Here is a 19,782-nt window from a genome sequence, read left to right on the forward strand (position 1 = left end):
CCCCTTGAAACGCTTCTTTCACGTTGCATCAGCCGAACAGACTTTAAGCGACAGATCTGCTGACCAATGAGAGTGCGCGTGTCCTGTGACCGACAGCTGACCGCCCTATCAAATTGAACAACAGGGCGAGATTTTTCCTTGTTCGTGAGCCAATCACACAGGTATGCGGTTATAGAGTCACGCAGAGATGGAACGATTGGACAGAAGACCAGGCGATCCGCCCTTGCTACGCTATGATTGGTCAGATCTTCGAACAAGGTCAGATACGCCCATAGGCAATGTTGCATATAGCCTGCCTCAGAGCAGCCCACATTTCATCATCCGCCGAGGACGAAAAGCAGCGCGGCAGCCCGGGGTGCGCGAAAACAACGGTTAAAAGGTTATTCGATCCGCCTTTACAGCACCGTATGATTGGCCGGGTAGAGGTTTGTTGATAAACAGGAGGCTGGCCGGCGAGCTAGCAACAGCTTTTTGTGTTTTATTCCGATTGAAAGAGCCGAAAAGGCCAAGATGGAGTTTTAAGGCAATGATGCGGTAACTGCACGGCATAGGCATGCACCAGGCAAAGAAAAGCGTTTTGCGAGACTGCACCATCACAACTGCTAAGCAGTTGGGCTCTGATACCGTCCGCGGTATAGCCGTGAGCCAACCCATACCTCTTCTCCTTGATAGGAGGAAGCTAACGCTAGCTACCTAGCCTGTGGCCCATTCATTTAGCTGTTTTTACATCAAAGCGCACACTATTACCTTTTCTACACTCATACCATCCTGTAAAAGATGAAACCTCAAGACATCGTCGCTGGAAAATCCAGCTTGTGGATCTTCGGCTACGGCTCGCTGGTCTGGAAGCCAGACTTCAAGTACAAGAGGAGCAAAGTCGGTTATATTAAGGGGTACAAGAGACGCTTCTGGCATGGGGATAACTTTCATCGTGGAGATGATGAAATGGTAAGTTGCGTTTAAATTCCATATTTTTCTTGAAAATTCATAAAATACCTGAACTGTTCTCCCATTGCTACTCGTTGACCTTTTACGTTACGTGTCTCCATGACAGCCCGGAAGAGTGGTGACGCTCATCGAGGAGGATGACGTAAGTGGAACTTCCTTTTTTATTATTAGGAACAACCAACCATACATGTACATACACGAGAGCCCCGTTGGCGGCTATTTTTACAAGCTATTTCTTAGGACATCTATAGATGCCACCCGGAATAGGCATCCACCATATTGGAACACAAGCTGACACAAATGTGTCTATATTTGCATCAAAATCAGAAACCGCATTTACTAAGCATCAATATACAACAAAACAAAGAGGGTTACAGGGGGTTTTCAAACTGGGGTCCAAGGAACTGTAGGGTTGTGCTAATTACTGAATTTATATTTAAATCAAAACAATCTTAATTATAAAACGTATCAATATAATTAAGATCTAAGTATATGCTAAATGTAACAAAGCAATGTAGTTTAAATGCTTATTTAATTGTAGGAACTGTACAGGAAATAAAGATTTCTACAATCAGAAGCTGCGTTAAATTGTAATATGTTGGGAAATTTACTGACCACATGTTAACCGTTCCAAGATGTCAGATTTGATCATTATGGTATCTGTCCATGTATACATATCTATGAAGAAAATATTAAGAGTTGGCAGCATAATGGCGTTACTTCAAACCTTTTCGACAAGGTGAATTCAAGCCTAGGCATAATTTTTATAATTAAATGATTCCAAACATTCACGTCCTTGTAGAACTTGTTTACCGTGAATGTTCTGAGAACTATTACGGCTGTACGTCTTATGTGCCCTCCATTATTATTATTTGACATGGCATGACCCTGGCTACAGCCGTAAGAATATCTCCTACCTTTAATTTTATTGTACAGAAAGAAAAATGTATATGGGTTTAGAACAACATGATGAAATTTGGCCACACATCACTTTAAATACTTTCCCTCCACCATATGTTTACTAACCGTATGTTTTGGTACACAGGTGTGCACCTGGGGTGTTGCCTTCGAGGTGACTGGCTCTCAGATGGAGGAGTCTCTCAAGTACCTGAACGTGAGGGAGGCAGTGAGAGGTGGTTATCTGACCCGGGCTGTCGACTTCTTTCCGCGTGGCACCAATCAGCCACCAGTCCAGGCTCTGGTTTACATCGCCACGCCTGACAACCCCATTTACCTGGGGCCTGCTAGCACAGAGGAAATCGCCTCTCAGATCGCTGTGTGCAAGGGGAATTCGGGGCACAACATCGAGTACCTGCTTCGCCTGGCGGAGTTCATGAGAGTCAGCTGTCCTGATGTGGACGACCCTCACCTGTTCTCCATCGAGGCAGCTCTTCTCGCCACCATTAGACCCATATTATTGGCCGCATAGAAACCTGTAGATCTTCTGAAAAGCAATCAAATAGGTCAAAACAGCATTAAGGTTCTAATATAAAGTTAATGTTGCCGTCCTTAAGGTGCGATTTGTCATTTTAAGTGGCTGTTCAGATATTTTATTCTCCCTATACCAATTTATCACTGTAATACATCAGTAGGTGCTGATGTTACGGGAACATGGTATTTTTAGCCTGTCAACATTTGAAGTATGTAATGTCAAAACATGAGTACTGTCAGTTATCATTGTTTTGTGCTCAAGTATGTTGTGCTGTGGTACAAATGCATGCTTGTGATGTATTGCCAAATTTGTCCAGTTCTTAAGCTGTTTATGTTGTGAATATGTTTGCATGGAATCTCAAGACACTCCCCCTTTTTTATTTTACAATTTGCACTAAGCAGAATACTGTTAAGTCATTACAGTTATTTGCACATTAAAACGATCAACAAACATGCATCTGGATTGTTGTGTTTAATGTGAAATATAGCTGGTATGGTTGTTAAATGTGTGAAAAAATTGATGTTTAAAATTTAAAATGAAGTTTAAAATGAACTTTTAGAAAGCAATGTTAGGTGCAACAAAATCACAATTTCGAATCATTGAATTAATGTTTATTTAGGGCTTTTGTCCCCCCAAGTTAGTAAAAGAATCATTTGGGCATTTCTTCAGGTATGTACACTGACCTATAAAAATAGACAAGCAATTGAGGGAAAATGGGAGAACTTTGAAAGGGACGAAACCCTTTAAGTATTTACATACATATAACATCATCACGTTTAAAGACAAAATGAACCCAGAAATGGCCTTCAAAAACCATAACTATATGCAACAAATCATGAACTTTTCATTGTTATTTAAAAATAAAAACCGCTTTGATACAATTTACACCCAGCACAGATCATAAATTACCAAGTCTTAACTTAAGCTATAATACATTTCATATCCAAGTTTTTAAGTCACAAATCTGAGCAGTGACGTGTTTTTTGAGCAGCGCTCACTTCAGACTTTTTTTTTTCTCCATTGCATTTACTACAAAACACATTGATTTCTTTATTCTTCCCAAGAGAATGAATATATATATATATATATATATATATAGTAGTATTTAGGCCAAACTCTTTGAATTTGCAGCAAATAAACATAGAAAGAGAAGGCCATTCGGTATTTGAATTGAACAAACGTCAACAAGTTTGTCCTACAAAAATAACAGATCTTTTCAAATGTGTGTAAAATGTAAAGACTTTGTTCAAGAGGGCGTTCAATAACCAACATCCCTCCTTTGTCACCATCTCATCTCTGCTCATAACAATGATCTGAATGGCCCTGTTGCTCCTTGCATGGTCTTGAAAACTTTATAAAAAAAAAAAGCAGTCACTGGAATAATGAACTCCATCACCATTTCTGCATAAACTTAGCTAAACCTCAGATTCTGAATTATCAAGGGAAAAAATGACTTGTTTTTGCTGTTAAGTAAAGTGTGACCTCGCATTCTGCTCTCCAGTCCATAAAAGAATGCAAAATCATGATGGGCATCAGGTCGGGTTTCACAGTGGCATTAGGGCTTGTGGTTTGATAGCGGCTCAACATCATAAGCAAGAAAATCGTCGACATGGGACTGAAAATATACTGGCCATGCTACAATCAGAACGCAAACAAACATTCCCAGGCTGCTACCGTCCACTGTGGTTGCTGGGGATTTTGCCTCTTTTAGTAGGGTTGTGTTGGCTTTGCGAACTGCCATGTGCTAAAGTCTGTGAGTTGGTGGCCACAGCGCTGCTTTTAGCCTGCGGTGAGGAGGTGCCAGCTGGAACAAAGGTAGGTGTGGTTGAAGACCGTATGAGAGCCGTTGGTAAGGAGCCGCTTGCTGGAATACCTAAAAAAGGGTTGATTAACAATTAACATTGAACTGTTGTTTGTTATGCTGTGTGTAATATCTGATGTTCAAAGTGGTTGGATTGCGGTTCTTTTCACACAACACTGTTTTGGTCATCGTGAATTTGTTCAAATACATGTTGTATTAGTGCCTTGAGGTAACTTTACACCTGTTTCCTAACCCTGTTCCTGAAGGCTCACTAATAGTACATATTTTTAATGTCTCCCTTATCTGACCCATTCATTTCAGGTTTTGAAGTCTGTTCTTGGTTCTGATGAGTTGATTCTTGTGTGTTTGATTAGGAAGAGATTGAAAATCTGTACTGTTGGGCTGCGTCTGAAATCGCCAACTACTCAGTAGGCAGTGCAATTTAATTTACTACTCGACCAATAGAGAAGTACAGTATGAATGCAAGTAGTATGAATGAAACTTAGACATACTGCGTCCGCCATTATGTCACAATCATGTGACCTACCCACATCAGTCTCATTTATTAATTCTCTTGCGGTGCATCATGGGATAGCGTAGCGTCCATCAGATGCGCACATCAGAATCTCGCTGGAAATAGTAGGTCATCTGGTTACTTCTCGCATACTGTATTTCAAATTCTACGAATTTGGACATACTACTCAGCTTGTGTACTCTTTTTAGCGTACTATATAGGTTGTTTTCAAATGACGTCATTGATGACATGCGAAATTCAGATGGAGGGCAAAAGTGATTCTTCTACAGGGGAATCAGAACATCAAAATGTTTCTGTTTTATGTTGTTTAAAATCGTTTAAATCGGCCAAAATAAGAAATGTAGAACAGCTTTTATAGAACTCCAAAGGTTTTTGGCCATGAAGAGGGGAAAGTTCAAGAATCTGGCTGAAAAATGGAAGAAAAGGCGGCATGTAATAAAAATTTTATCAAATCATCCATGTGTACAAACTTTTTTGAATGCAATAATTCGTTTGACAGCTCTAATAAAGATTATATACAAACCTAGCTATGTGTATAAACATGTTCATGTGTTATATAAAAATCACATACAAACACCAACACAAAAATCCAGGAGAATATAAATAACATACTCTGCCATGGAATCTCCATCTTGTTTTGCAATACTCTGTTTTTACTGGTGTTTCGGCAGAATAAACATCTGTAATGTGAACATTGAGATGCGCAGCAGCAGTAAAAGTTTGCTGATGGTAAGTTTATCCACAAAAAAAAAAAAAAAAGAAATGCAACCCCTGCCACAAAAATAGACAATTATTATTTTGGAGCACTTTTCCCCCTTACAACAATGAATAAATAAATAATAGAGTATGCGTCCACGGTTTTGTATGCTTTCATCTGTTATTTTGTGATGTCTGGAAGATATCCGCATGGGGAAAAAAATAGAGTAATTTAAAATAAACATGATTTTTAACCACACAGTAAAGTGTATAATGTGTACAACTCTCTGTTAATGAATGCTACAGAATACTGTCGCAGAGTAAACTGGAATAAATACTGTAACGTTAAAAACTGAATGTAGAAAACTGAAGCCTGTTGAATAATTTGTTTATTACTACAGTTTTGTTGTATCACAGTAACAATAAAATTACTACAACAGTTTAATTCAAGTAATTATCTATAGTATGCTTCCAAACACTATATTTACTATAGTACTTTTCATGTAATATAGTTATGCAGTATGTACCACATAGATGATTTCGCACATCACCAGAACCACGTGACTGAAAACAACCTATAGTATGGAAGCAAGCGATTTCGGAGGCAGACTTGGTGTGTCTTCGGAAACAGGACTAAAATACACTAAAGTCTCATGTACAATATGCATGCACCACTAGTCATATAAGAAACTGAATGGAATTCCTCTAAAATAAAAATGGCGCAAGACGCTTGAACCATGTTGTTGAAGTGCTAATTTGCAGCAAAAGTAATAAATAAACACAAAAATATGGAGATGGATGACACAATTCCACCTTAAATTGCTCTCTGATCTCAGCCTCGGATACCTATGGATAATTGGCAGAACATCTGATGGACAAAATCCACAAAACTGAAAACACTGAGAGTCATGGACACATTGATTGAATCTGACAGGACCTCTGAGAGTTGCTTGTGTTGAGTTCTTTAATGGATTGTCTGGTAACAGCCAACTCATGAATTAAGGATTTTTGTGGTTGGCTTTGAATGGTTTATGAATTTCACAGCAAAGTCTCCTGATGACTGAATGTTCTTGAACGAATAACTTACTGGTTGGACACTGGTGCAGGAGCATGTAGGGACATTGGCTTTACATTTTTATGTAGACCAGAAAGAACCGATTTGTCACCTTACATGTCAGTCATTAGGGCTCTTGAGCGGTTCTTGGACAATGAAACTATAATGGAGTCCAGACTTTTTGCTGCCAGTCAAAGGTCTCTCTGTGCAACATTTCTCTCTCACTGGCTTGTTGGTTGCTGCTTATGTTAGAAACACATTTCACAGCTTGCTAAATATTTCTTTAGGTATCCATATCATGTTGTTTCGTCACTCACATAAACAAGCCTCAGATTTCTAGCCTAACATTGTGTTGTGTAAACCTGGGCGTTGAAACTGTTACCTTTAGACACACTGTAGCCGTATGCGGCATACGCAGCTGCAGAAGCGGCTGCTGCTCCTGCCATCGCTCCCGCCATAGCTGCAGCACTGCCCGCGGTCGACTTCCTTCCTCTTCCCTTCCTCACAGATGATTTTCCAGCACCTCCAGAGCCTTTAGGTCGTCCTCGACTCCGGTTAGACCTTCCCCTGCCTGGACTGGATATATCTTGAGAAGAGACACCTGAGAGAACATCAAGTGCAGTGAAATGTTAGCTTTAGCTTCTTAGCAAATATCGAGATAAAAAAAAAGATGTTTTTGACAAAAATGACTGGCCAGAAAAACAATTACTTTAATATGTTGTTTTATATCATTCGATATTGATAATTATTGAATAATTTTTAACAAATCAGTTAAAAATATTAGGATTTTTTATTTAACTACTTTATTTTAATTTACCAACATTACAAAGGCAAATAGTTTTAATAGGCAAAAACCAAAATATTTAAACAAAATATCTGAACTCTTTATAATAAAGTAAACAGAAGTGTTAAAGAGACTCTTAAACTTGATAAATAAAATGTTACAAAGTGTGTGCAATTGTAAAGGTAGATCAACATCTGTATCATGTCAATAATAATGATACAGTAAACCTCTGTAAACAAAACAAATGATGATAATCAAATCTGAGCTTTCAAGTAAAAGAGCAATTATTATTATTATTCAAATTCATACTGAACATTACAAATTGTGAAGTGAAATGACTACATTACCCCCCTACGGTAAAATATTTCAGATAGGGTATAGTGCACAAGAAAAGAAACCAAAAAGCCACTCTGGCAACATCCTTTTTCATTTACAAATCTCTTCACTCCGGCTATACGGCTCTCGTTTTCGCATGTGCTATGCGACAATGATGCAACCAAAACTTGTGAAAAGCTTAAGCGTGTGATTTCCTTCAACATTTTTTATGGCGTCTCTCACAACTAGGTGACCATCAATTGTTGAAAAAAAAGACAAATAGACAAACCATTGCTACAGCTCTGATGCAAGTTTATGGAAAAAAGTAAAAAACAAAAAAGTTTGCAGATGCGCTGTTTTTGCCTGAACTGATTAGCCTACTATTTATTCATTCATTCATTTTCTTGTCAGCTTAGTCCCTTTATTAATCCGGGGTCGCCACAGCAGATTGACCGCCAACTTATCCAGCACTTTTATATGCAGCGGATGCCCTTCCAGCCGCAACTCATATCTGGGAAACATCCACACACACTCATACCGCATGTCTTTGGACTGTGGGGGAAACCGGAGCACCCGGAGGAAACCCACATGAACGCAGGGAGAACATGCAAACTCCACACAGAAACGCCAACTGAGCCGAGGCTCGAACCAGCGACCTTCTTGCTGTGAGGCGACAGCACTACATACAGTGCCACTACGTCACCCTAGCCTACTGTTATTACTGAAATGTGTAAATTCCATACAAAGTGTGAAGAAGATTGGCTAGTTTTATGTACATGAATCGCGGTGCATTTGCAGCATACGGAAAAGTTCAGATGTTTATTAACTATTTGTACCAGAAGAATTTGCTTGCGTCACGTGAGCGCCACTTGCACAAACTTACACCCTAAGCTTATTGGCATTCTTTCTAAGGCGCGCTTAGCAGCCACATTTTAATAAAACTATAGCCTTCATAAAAAGCTTCAAAAAAAAAATTTTTTTATGGATATTGACAATGGTGTTCGGTCAATAAATATCGATGCCAATTTTATCGCCAAGCCCTAATTTAAATGCATCTAAAAAAAATTGGTTTGTTATTTTGACCAATTATCATTTTGTGTTTTGCTTAAATATATATTGTTACTGGGTTCATTAACATGGTCAAGAAAACAAAACAAATCTGTCCTTTTAAACCCTAATAATAATAATAATTTCAGTTTTACTTTTTTTTTTTTTTTTTTAATGAATTCAGCATTGGTGAGACTTTTTTTCCCCAAAAACAAAACCTCTTGCTCCACCTAAAACTTTTAAATGCTAGTCTACACTTAAAATATAATTCCACAGATCTAACCAACTCTTTATCGGATTAAGTGGCAGCCCAACAGCATTAACATGTTTCTTCTGAATTGTCAGAGTTTGTCATCTTCCACTAATCCTCATTTTATTATGAGGTTGTATGTCTGAGCCACTGCGGCCTAGACTCACGCAAACCCTGTCTCCTTCATAGCCACAGTTCTCCTCTCGTTTCACCGGCAAGCTCAATCCCACAAACCTCTGTGCTCTCAGCTTTACAACCTAGACTGCAACATTGCTTATTAGCACTGTGCTCATCACTCAACAGGAAGGCAGCCAGGTCTGTGCTAAATGTGACCCTGTTCAACTATATTCAGGCATTTGAATAGTAAAGCAACAAACTCAAATGAGAATGAGTGAGACTAGAGAAGTGAATAGATGTAAAAGATTAAACTGAAAAAGAAAAACGGCTTGTTAAAAGTGGAATAATTTGTTGTTAGTAGTGTAGGAATATAAATGATCATGTGCAATTTTTTATATGGCAAAACGTCTTTTTCACCAAGAAGGTTCAAGAAAGACACAAAATAAACTTTGCTCTGTCTCTTGCTTCTGCTCTGCTCCTCTAGTGCTCTGGAGTCTATCTTCTCTGGCTCTACTGCTATCAGGCTCTTTTTTGGGCCTAGTCACGGGCCTACTTGTATTTCTCTACAATTAATATCAAACGTTTTTATAATTTCATGTTTTATCGTTTTATACAGTTATTTGTAACTAATTCGGTTGTACCATAGAGAATTATTGTCATCAAAACATTTTGTTTTCGAGTATTTGTGAATTACTTGTGATTAACCATCAACACTTAATTGCTCCATATTGCAATACAATACAATAACATGATAGCAACGCTCTTCCACATTTTTAGCTATTAATGCAGCTCTTATTTCCGTTTTTGGTATAAAATTGCAGAAGGATGGTTTGACTAGAAAGGTACAGTTTTTCACCATCAAACTGATAACTTTTTAGTCATTCTAGAAGAACTACAGTTCAAACTGCTTTAGTTAAAATTCCATCCTTACAGTAGCTATATATAACCTTAAACAGACAACAAGGCAGGACTTGGAGTTGACAGTTTTCAGATTGCGAGCAGGACAGCTGACTAACTCTTTCAATACAAGTAGTGAATAAAAAAGAATTGAATGTGCAAATAAAAAAAGAAAAGAAAAAAATTAAGACACACACACACACACACGCACACGCACACACACACACACACACACACACACACACACGGTCAAAAGTTTTGGGTCAGTTGGATTTTTATATGTTTTAAAATATGCTTCTCCTGCTCACCAAGGCTGCATTTACTTAATCAAAATACAGTACAAATCTAAAATTGTGAATGTTACTGCACTATAAAATAGCCGTTCAAGTTTATAATTTAATTTAATCATTTATTCCAGTGATTTTAAAGATGAATTTTCAGCTTCATTACTCCTGTCTTCAGAGTCACATGATCCTTCAAAAATCACTCTAATATTAATAATTATTATTAATGGTAAAAGCAATAATGACTGGAGTAATAATTTCATTTGAAACGACATACAATAAAAAACAGCAATGTAAAATTGTTATAAATATTTAACAATTTTTTTACATTTGATAAATGCCACCTTCATTCATTCATTTTCTTGTCGGCTTATTTTCTTTATTAATCCGGGGTCGCCACAGCGGAATGAACCCACGTGAACGCAGGGAGAACATGCAAACTCCACACAGAAACGCCAACTGAGCCGAGGATCGAACCAGCGACCTTCTTGCTGTGAGGCAACAGCTTCTTTATAACAAGCAAAAAAGTACAAGCAATTTTATTTATTTATTTATTTTTTTTTTAATGAAGGTTTTTTATTTAATCCCCCAAAATTCACATTATAATACATAAATGGAAACCCATTTATTCTGGGACCTGAAAGAAAAAAAAACTCAAGCAAAAATCCTATTTCTGGAAAGAGATTGACAAATCCAAATAAACTTCTACCTGGGGAGTTTGTGGGCTGGAGCAGAGCTTGTTTTTAAGGAAATGGAACGACATTTTTTGGGAGTGAAACAGATTGTAGGTACACCTGTTCAACTGTTTGTTAATGTAAATTTCTTTTAATGTAAATATTTAATCAGTCAATCATTTGACAGAAATCTAATGCATTTAATCTTGAAGACATATAGTCAAAAAAATATGAAAAAAAAGAAAAGAAATTGTAAGTATATATAGACTTTCTTTTATATAGAATTTCTTTTTTTTATTTATTGATTTTTTTTATATATTACATATATTAATATTATATATATTAATAAACATAGATCAATTATCATTTTCTATAAATAATGCTCTCATTGACTACATTTACATGAACATCAGTAATCAAATGATTTGCTTTAATCTGAATAAAGACAGTTTTAGATGTTCTAGCACATAATTCTCTTAATGTCATTGCGTCAACACTATCCACATTTTCTCTGGAGTTTCATGTAATTTCGGGTGTTTAATTTTTAAGTTGTCGACTTTAACTAGTTAGTTTGGCACTTTCATTTTCATTCAGGAACATTTCATGCATGCCCCCTGTAACAAGCGAGATATTGGATGCAAGTATGAACTGCTGGAAGAGTGTAGTTCTAATAGAATTTGATACCGTATGCCGTATTGGGAAAAAACACTCTGAATTTTGCAATGTGTGTGTCTGTTGTCCTTTTATGCCTGGGTAGGTGCAGAGAATAGTGTCAAATAGCTGTGTGTGTATAGATGATATGCAAAATGCGGTAAAAATCCTACATGACGGTAATAGCTTGATGCAGTGTTTACATGTCTGTACTGCACTTCAATAATGGGACTAATATCGGCATACTCCACATGTCTTAATTGCATTTCTGTTTAGTTCGATTATGACCATAATTGGATTAAATTAAGCAAAAATTGCTGTTTACATGATTAACTCTTAATCAGAGTATTGCCTTAATTGTATTAAAATCAGGATTATTGGTGTCCATGTAAACGTACACAATGACAATAATTTACCGTGAGGTTTTGAAAACACATTATTAGTAGTTTGTAAAAAAAGATATAAAAACAAATGACCATTTGACTCAAAACAAGTACAATAGACAAACAAATCATTAATAAAAAGAAGCATTAATAATTTTCAAGTGATCTATTTTTTCAGAGCAATATAAAAAATTTTTCAAATGTTATTACAAAAATGACGAGGGTACCCACCATTCATGGTATCTGAGACAGAGCCGGCGATGGAGGCGGGAGAGTTGGTGGCACGGGACTGTTGAGCAGAAGATACAGGTTCATCCACAATTACCAGCATGTCGCTGCTGCTCTCGTCTGCAGGAATGGAGCTGGGCTGAAGCTCGCTGCTCAATGAGATCTGCAGAGACACATAGTTCTGGGGGTGAGACGGGGACAGAGGGACAGCACCACAGAGGAGAGACAGCAGGACCACAAGATGGATGAGGAGGAGGAAGAGCACCGTCAGATCACTGGTGAACCAGAGGAAGTGCGTTGAAAATGGCATAACAGCTCGCTCAGCATTTATTTGCTACCGTGTTTCAATTTACAGGTTGCACTTTTGGGGAACTTCGGTTCCTAAGAACTAACATGAAATGTCTTGTATAAAAAGGCAGCACTATAAATAATTCATGACCATTGTGAAAAAAAGAGTGAGAGGCAACTTTGACACACTGTATTAGACACAAGGGAAGAACGCTGGTATGGACCGTATAAATATGAAATCAAATATTTAGATGTATGGTGTGTTTTGCAAAACTCACTAATTATGATGGATTTTGTTGGGTTTTTCAGAAAAGACCTTTAACAAGGATATTAACTTACACCACAAATGTTTTAGCTCAATTGGTATTTTAATGAACGCCACCTTTGTTAACAATTAATCTTGACTATGTACCATTTTAACTTTATTTTGGCTTTGCTTTAAGTTATAGTGAGATCATTGCATTGTGAAATCAGTATTATGTGTGGTGGATCACCATGACATAAGTGTATTGTTTAATGACGCATCAAAATTTCGCCAATCAAAATAATTAGCAGACACAATGTCACAAGCATTGAAGCATTTCTTTTACAAATAGTCACATTAACAAAGAAATGCCAAGACCTTTAATACAATCTGTGAAATTATCGTGTAACTTAAAGAAATCATGACAAGAATTACTTCTGTATAATAAAATGTACTTCTCAAATATGACTTAATACATTATGTTAATAATATTATATACAGTTGTATATTAATATATATATATATATATATATATATATATATATATATATATATATATATATATATATATATATATATATATTAATATACAGTTGAAGTCAGAAATATTAGAGCCCCTTTGATTTATTTTTTTATTTTTTAAATATTTTCCCAAATGATGTTTAACAGTGCAAGGAAATTTTCACAGTATGTCTGATAATCTTTTTTCTTCTGGAGAAAGTTATATTTCGGCAAGAATAAAAGCAATTTTTATGCTTTTAAAAAACATTTTAAGGTCAAAATTATTAGTCCCTTTAAGCTATTTTATTTATTAATTTTTTTGATAGTCTACAGAACAAATCATCGTTATACAATTTAAATACAACAAACTTGACTAATTATCCTAACCTAATTAACTTAGTGAAGTCTTTAAATGTCACTTTTAAGCTGTGAAAAGAAGTGTCTTGAAAAATATCTAGTCAAATATTAGTTACTGTCATCATGGCAAAGATAAAAATAAATCAGTTATTAGAAATGCGTTATTAAAACTATTATGTTTAAAAATGTATTAAAAAAATCTGCTCTCTGTTAAGAGAAATTGGGGAAAAGAATAAACAGTGGGGCTAATAATTCAGGGAAGTTAATAATTCTGACCTTAACTGTACATAATTTGTACAGTATATGAGCTGCTGAACACACTTTTTTGGATTTAAAACAGGTTTGTGAATATATAATTTAATTGACTTTTGATATAGTTTTTCATTATACGTTAGGCTTTGCGCTTTATTTTAATCAGTCCTGAAAATAAAGTGACATTAATATCACAAACATATTTGTAGTCAAGCTTGTTTTTTGTTCCTTCACAATATTTTCAATTTTGTAAAATTCAACACATAAATTGAAGAAAGACTTGCTTTCTTTTGTTTTGCTGAAATTAAGCTGTAATTTTAATTAGTCACCTTTTGACATAAGATGGATGAACTGTGAGACGAATAATGCCACCTAATTTATCCCACTTTTTAAAAACACTACTGAATTTATCTTGTTTAGTTTAATGGACAATACTCCAATAATCCACACAAAGCATCATGGCACAGTATGGAACCAAATGAATGCCAAGAGTATTTGAAATAAAAAGCTTGAATAGCACAAACTGAACACATTTAACAATGATGCTAAAGACCACAGATGCCATTGGATCACCTCTTGAGAAAATTATATGCTACTTTTGTACCTTTATTAGCTTCTTTTCCACACATTTACTGGTTTAAAATCTTAAATTGGTCCATCTTGACCTGTTTGGTAAAACAGCAGCTGGAATTTGTTTATCGGTACACTATTGTTTTCCCTGCAGTTCCTGGATATAATGTTGAATGTTAACAGCCGAATTTGTACCAATGAACTTGCCTTTTAAATAATTTACATATATATATTTTTTTTAACAGAACTGAATATTTTGAAAGTGAATTCCGAAAGGTGAACAAAGTATTTGATTTAAGCATGTAAATATGTGTGAAATATTTTAGTTGAAATATCAGTGCTATTCAACAACTGTTTTATCTCAAATACATTTGGTATTCGTTTTGTTCCATAGGACGGTTCTCACATGCTTGTTTTGTGAACTCATTAACAAGACAAAGTCCAGCACTGTCCATAATTCACCCTGACAGCATGTCATCTGTAATTTGGTAAGTATTATGAGGACCACGTAGTTAGTCCAGGAAGTGTTTTTGGATCTAGTTTTGGTGTTTACCTCACTGAAAGGACTAGGTATGGCAGAGTCCATGTCCACACTGATAAAGGAGTCTTCTCCATCTGCCGAAAGGTTAGAGTTGTCTGCAGACGGGACATAAGGGATGACCATATTCACACCTTCCTTCTTCCTCTTCGACTCTGGGTCGTCCTCCTTCCTCTTCTTCAAAAAGAGCAAGATGCAAGGACACATCAAGGACAATGCAAGGAGAGTGTTCATTGCAACATATTTTGCCAAGTTCTATACTGTACTCCAAAGAAAAATCTTTGCATTTATAACAAAAATAGTTTGTGGCAAAGAATATACAGCAGCGTTTTATTTATACACTTTTTTCAGGCATGTGATCAGCCAAGGACAAAAAAAAAGAGAGAGAAAGTAGGCGACAGACTTATAAACAGAGTAAATCAACCTTTTTTATAGTTTCAAGCCATTAAATCATGGAATGGCTGTAAATCTGTCAAAGATAATTTCAGGATTTCAGCGATATATGCTACAGTCATATTTACTGGTGTTACCAATAGCATGTTTAACCACTGTACAAACCACATAATTGCAGTTTCCACCGGGGGGTTTCAGGGGGATCACTGACGAACCATTTTTATAGTTTCAAGCCATTAAATCATGCAATGGCCCTAAACTCTCAAAGATTGTTTCGGAATATCAGTCATATATGCTGGTGTTACTGGTAACACTTTTAACCACCATACAAACCACATAATTGTCATTTCTGATGGGAGGATGGTCATCACTGATAAATATCTGATCTTGTATAATGTGCACTCAGTTAGACTACCACAGCTCCGTGTACACTACCTGACAAAAGTCTTGTTGTCGATTCAAGCTGTAAGAGTAACAAATATTATCTTGACTTCTCGTTGATCATTTGTAAAAGTGGCAGAAAGTAAATTTTTCAGATGAATCATCTGTTGAACTGCATCACCAGTCATCACAAATGCTGCAGAAGACCTATTGGAACCTGCATGGACCCAAGAATCTCAGAAATCAGTCAAGTTTGTTGAAGGAAAAATCATGATTTGGGGTTAGATTTAGTATGGGGCGTGCGAGAGATCTGCAGAGTGGATGGCAACATCAACAGCTTGGCATATGAGCTGCCCATTACATTAAAAACCACAGGGGAGGGCAAATTCTTCAGCAGGATAGCACTCCTTCTCATACTTCAGCTTCACATCAAAGTTCCCTAAAGCAAAAAAGGTCAAGGTTGCCCAGGATTGGCCAGCCCAGTCACCAGAGGTAAACATTATTGAGCATGTTTGGGGTAAGATGAAGAAGGAGACATTGAAGATGAATACAAAGAATCTTGATGAACTTCAGGAGTCCTGCAAGACCGCTTTCTTGCCATTTCAGATGACTTTATTAAGTTATTTGAGACATTGCAGAGATGTATGGATCCAAGCTCATGGGAGTCATACACAATATGATTTCCACCGCACCATGACTTTATATTCTATACTGTACATTATTTCTGTTAAGTGACAAGATTTGTCTAAGCAAAGTCAAACCTTACTGTCCTAATTAAATAAATTAAAAAATCAAGACACAATCATATTTTATTATGGTAAAATAAGCGTAATCTAGAGTGCTTTGCCTATCATATCATTTGTTGGTCTTAAAACTTGGATATGCGACAAGACTTTGTCAGGTAGTGTACAAGAAGAATGGGTGATTGTGGATTTAAAAGTTCAAGTAAAAAGTGATTACATTTATTTGTAAACTTTAGTTTAGATTAGCTAACATTAACTAATAATAAACAATACTTCTATAACTTTCAATAACATTAATCTAATTCCAACATTTACTATAATAAACTGTAAAACCAAAACGTTTTAACTGTAAAGTCACTGTGAACATGAACAAAATTACATGAATATAACTATCATAAATAAATGCCCTAAAAATATTGTTAGTCGTGTTGTCTAATGCATTTACTAATATTAATGTAATGTACATGTTTAAAGACGTTTAACAACTAAAAAACATTGATTTATAGAAAACTGCTATATTCTTTATACAGTTGAAGTCAGAATTATTAGAATTATTAATATTTTAATATATTTTTCAAATATTAAAATATTAATTTTTTTCCAAATATTTAACAGAGCAAAGAAATTTTCACAGTATGTCTGAAAATTATTTCTTATTTCTTCTGGGGAAAAGCAGTTCTTAATTTATTAAACACCATTTTAAGGTCAAAATTATTAGCCCCTTTAAGCTATTTTATTTTTGTCTACAGAGCAAATTATCATTGTACATTAACTTGCCCAATTACCTTATCATGCCTAGTTAACCTAGTCAAGCCTTTAAATGTCACTTTAAGCGGTATAGAAGTGTCTTGAAAAATATCTAGTCAAATATTATTTACTATTTACTTTAATCATTATGGCAAAGATTAAAAATAAATCAGTTATTAGAAACGAGTTATTAAAAACATTATGTTTAGAAATGTGTTGAAAAATATTTATCTTTGTTAAACAGAAATTGGGGAAAAAATAAACAGGATGGCTAATAATTCTGACTTTAACTGTATATTCCTATATTCTTCTGAACACAAAGTAGATTTACAGTACATCCCTATAAGAGTTCTTACCCTTTCTGCATATTTCTCTCTTTTCCTCTTCCTCTCTTTCACCTTACTGCTTTCCTCCAGCTGCCTTTTCTCTTCTTGCCGCAAACGCACTGCCCACAAACACAAGTGCACCATTCAATCAGACTCAAACAATTCACTCATTACCCAAATCCAGATCTAATACATTCTTTTACAACCATAAACCAAGCGGTAACTCACATTTCTTCTCAAGCTCCTCATCATCCAGCAGCAAGCTGACCACCTCTTTGGGCTTCAAGGTATCGGGTTTGAAATTTCCTCCTGATATCACCATCCTCTGAATCTAAAGTGCAGATCCCGCAGCAGAGAGTGATTATTGAGACAGAGAAAAAATAAATCAAATCACTTCTAGCCGAAAGAGGAGAAGACTCAACTCTTGGAAACATATACGGACTATAACCATGTGTTGATATAGACAGCCTGAATGTTTACAGCATATATGCAATTACAGTATAATAAGTTGTAATTGCATGGACTAAATATTCCTTTAACCCCTTGTCACCGCAAACTTCTTAGGTTTGACATTTAGATAAACATAGCTCTTGTAACTTAAACGGGGTGTTGTAAGCTATCAGGAGACAAGGGATAATTAGCGCACATCAATCGAAAAGGTGTTACATTACATTCTGTGTAACATTTTGGCCCAGTCAAGGTACTAGACTAGGCAGTGTGCACTAACCTCACTCTTTTCTTTGGCTCTCTGTAGGATGCGTTCCTCAATGGTTCCTTTGCAAATGAGCCGATAGACTGTGACCTGCTTGGTTTGTCCGAGTCTGTGAGCTCGATCCATGGCCTGCTGGTCAACAGTAGGATTCCAGTCGCTGTCATAGAAGATCACCTTGAGAGAGATGAAACGGCTACATTAGAACTATTTCAGGACTTCCTCGATGAACACATCATTATAAATGGCTATTCATTTGTTGTTCTTGCACATATATATAAAAAATGGTTTCCTCACAGGTGATTCCACAGACCATCTGATGCATATTAATTACAAAAGTGTAAAGCACTTTCTGGATCTGGTAAGCTCTATTCTGATAGTCTAAATCAAAGTTTTTTTATATCGTAAGCTAGAAGATCAAGGTACTGGACTGACACTGTTAAGAATAACATAATCTGTGAATTTGATAATTATTGGCCTGGTTAGTAACATTACATAAGTATTATGTTTTATATATATTAGTTAACCTAATTAGCCTAGTTAAGCCTTTAAATGTCACTTTAAGCTGTATAGAAGTGTATTAAAAATTTCTAGTAAAATATTATGTACTGTCATCATGGCAAAGATAAAATAAATCAGTTATTAGAAATGAGTTATTAAAACTATTATGTTTAGAAATGTGTTGAAAAAAATCTCTCTGTTAAACAGAAAATGGGGCTAAATAAACATGGGGGCTAATAATTCTGACTTCAACTGGTGAATTGGTCAAAACAAAATCAGCTGTAGTGCTTGAGCATGAATGTGAGAGTGTATGGGTGTTTCCTAGAACTGGGTTGCAGCTGAAAGTGCATTCGCTGCTTAAAACATATGCTGGAATAGATGGTGGTTCATTGCGCTGTGGCGACTCCTGTTAAATAAGAGACTAAGCTGAAGGAAAATGAATGAATGAATATAAATATAGACATTTTGCTTGTTTAATATCATCTCTACTTCGTCAAAAAGGCATTAAACTCTTAAGTTTTGGCCCTAGTCATGGGTAACACACGTTTGAAATTTGTTTGCACTTTTAAAATGAATGGAATCGAAATTTAATCCAGCTAATATGTTTGGTCCGGCGCCCAAACTAGATGTTACTGAAAACTCATTTACTGAGAAAGCAACCTCAAACTTGGAAAACAGATGTTGATTTATGGCTTTTTATTTGGTTTTTGTTTTCAGTTTAAGAACATGTTTTGGAAAACATTTTATATCCAATTTGAAAAAAAAAGTTCTGTTTTTTATTTTCAGTATATTCACTACTTGTTATAATGAATGACATCTAATGGGTATCCACAGTAAATCATAGTAAAAATGTGCATGAGTCATTATTTCTGCTCAGAAAACAATTAACAGGAAACATTTAAACGTACAGGAGAAAAACTTTTAAAGCTGCACTACACTTATTGTTCTGAGACTTGAAAATGTATTTTCCAAATTTTATGTTCAGATATATATATAAATATATTTTTTTTACTTCATATGTTAACCGTAATTCTGAATCAACACAAAAGATTCTATGTTTTTCATTTAATGGCTCACAGACACTGCTGCACTATAATTCATTGTTGTTTTCGTCCTGCCTTTTTGTTACTTCAAAT

At 35.8% G+C, this 19,782-nt stretch overlaps 2 protein-coding genes across 8 annotated transcripts in view; one reads left to right on the top strand and one right to left on the bottom strand.

Annotated features, from left to right (window-relative positions):
* Positions 1 to 306: 306 nt before the first annotated feature.
* On the top strand, positions 307 to 2,836 carry chac1 (ChaC, cation transport regulator homolog 1 (E. coli)). Its single transcript, NM_001110126.2, has 3 exons — positions 307 to 948; positions 1,055 to 1,090; positions 1,994 to 2,836. The coding sequence occupies exons 1-3, from the start codon at positions 778 to 780 to the stop codon at positions 2,375 to 2,377; spliced, it is 591 nt and encodes a 196-aa protein (NP_001103596.2). The 5' UTR covers positions 307 to 777; the 3' UTR covers positions 2,378 to 2,836.
* Positions 2,837 to 2,974: 138 nt separating this feature from the next.
* ino80 (INO80 complex ATPase subunit) overlaps positions 2,975 to 19,782 on the bottom strand; it is an 82,874-nt gene continuing 66,066 nt past the window's right edge. For 2 of the 7 annotated variants that reach the window (XM_073932924.1, XM_068215525.1), the window contains exons 30-36: positions 18,164 to 18,322; positions 17,665 to 17,767; positions 17,467 to 17,555; positions 14,862 to 15,020; positions 12,100 to 12,259; positions 6,849 to 7,067; positions 2,977 to 4,253 (exon numbers count right to left, since the gene is read on the bottom strand). In XM_073932924.1, coding sequence (XP_073789025.1) covers positions 4,051 to 4,253; positions 6,849 to 7,067; positions 12,100 to 12,259; positions 14,862 to 15,020; positions 17,467 to 17,555; positions 17,665 to 17,767; positions 18,164 to 18,322 — 1,092 coding nt within the window. In that variant the 3' untranslated portion in view covers positions 2,977 to 4,050. Of the gene's footprint in view, positions 4,254 to 6,848; positions 7,068 to 12,099; positions 12,278 to 14,861; positions 15,024 to 17,466; positions 17,556 to 17,664; positions 17,768 to 18,163; positions 18,323 to 19,782 lie in introns of all 7 variants that reach the window. The other 5 variants (XM_009300835.4, XM_009300828.4, NM_001045119.1 and 2 more) reach the window with 4 other exon arrangements.

This window comes from Danio rerio, chromosome 20 (assembly GCF_049306965.1).
Source record: "Danio rerio strain Tuebingen ecotype United States chromosome 20, GRCz12tu, whole genome shotgun sequence".
Classification (NCBI taxonomy): Eukaryota; Metazoa; Chordata; class Actinopteri; order Cypriniformes; family Danionidae; genus Danio; species Danio rerio.

What these genes read in the sequence shown, in the direction of transcription:
- chac1 (NM_001110126.2), top strand. Translation starts at nt 778, where the DNA reads ATGAAACCTCAAGACATCGTCGCTGGAAAATCCAGCTTGTGGATCTTC. An exon ending in ATCGTGGAGATGATGAAATG is followed by an intron (nt 949 to 1,054) that starts GTAAGTTGCGTT and finishes TCTCCATGACAG; the next exon opens with CCCGGAAGAGTGGTGACGCT. An exon ending in CGCTCATCGAGGAGGATGAC is followed by an intron (nt 1,091 to 1,993) that starts GTAAGTGGAACT and finishes TTTGGTACACAG; the next exon opens with GTGTGCACCTGGGGTGTTGC.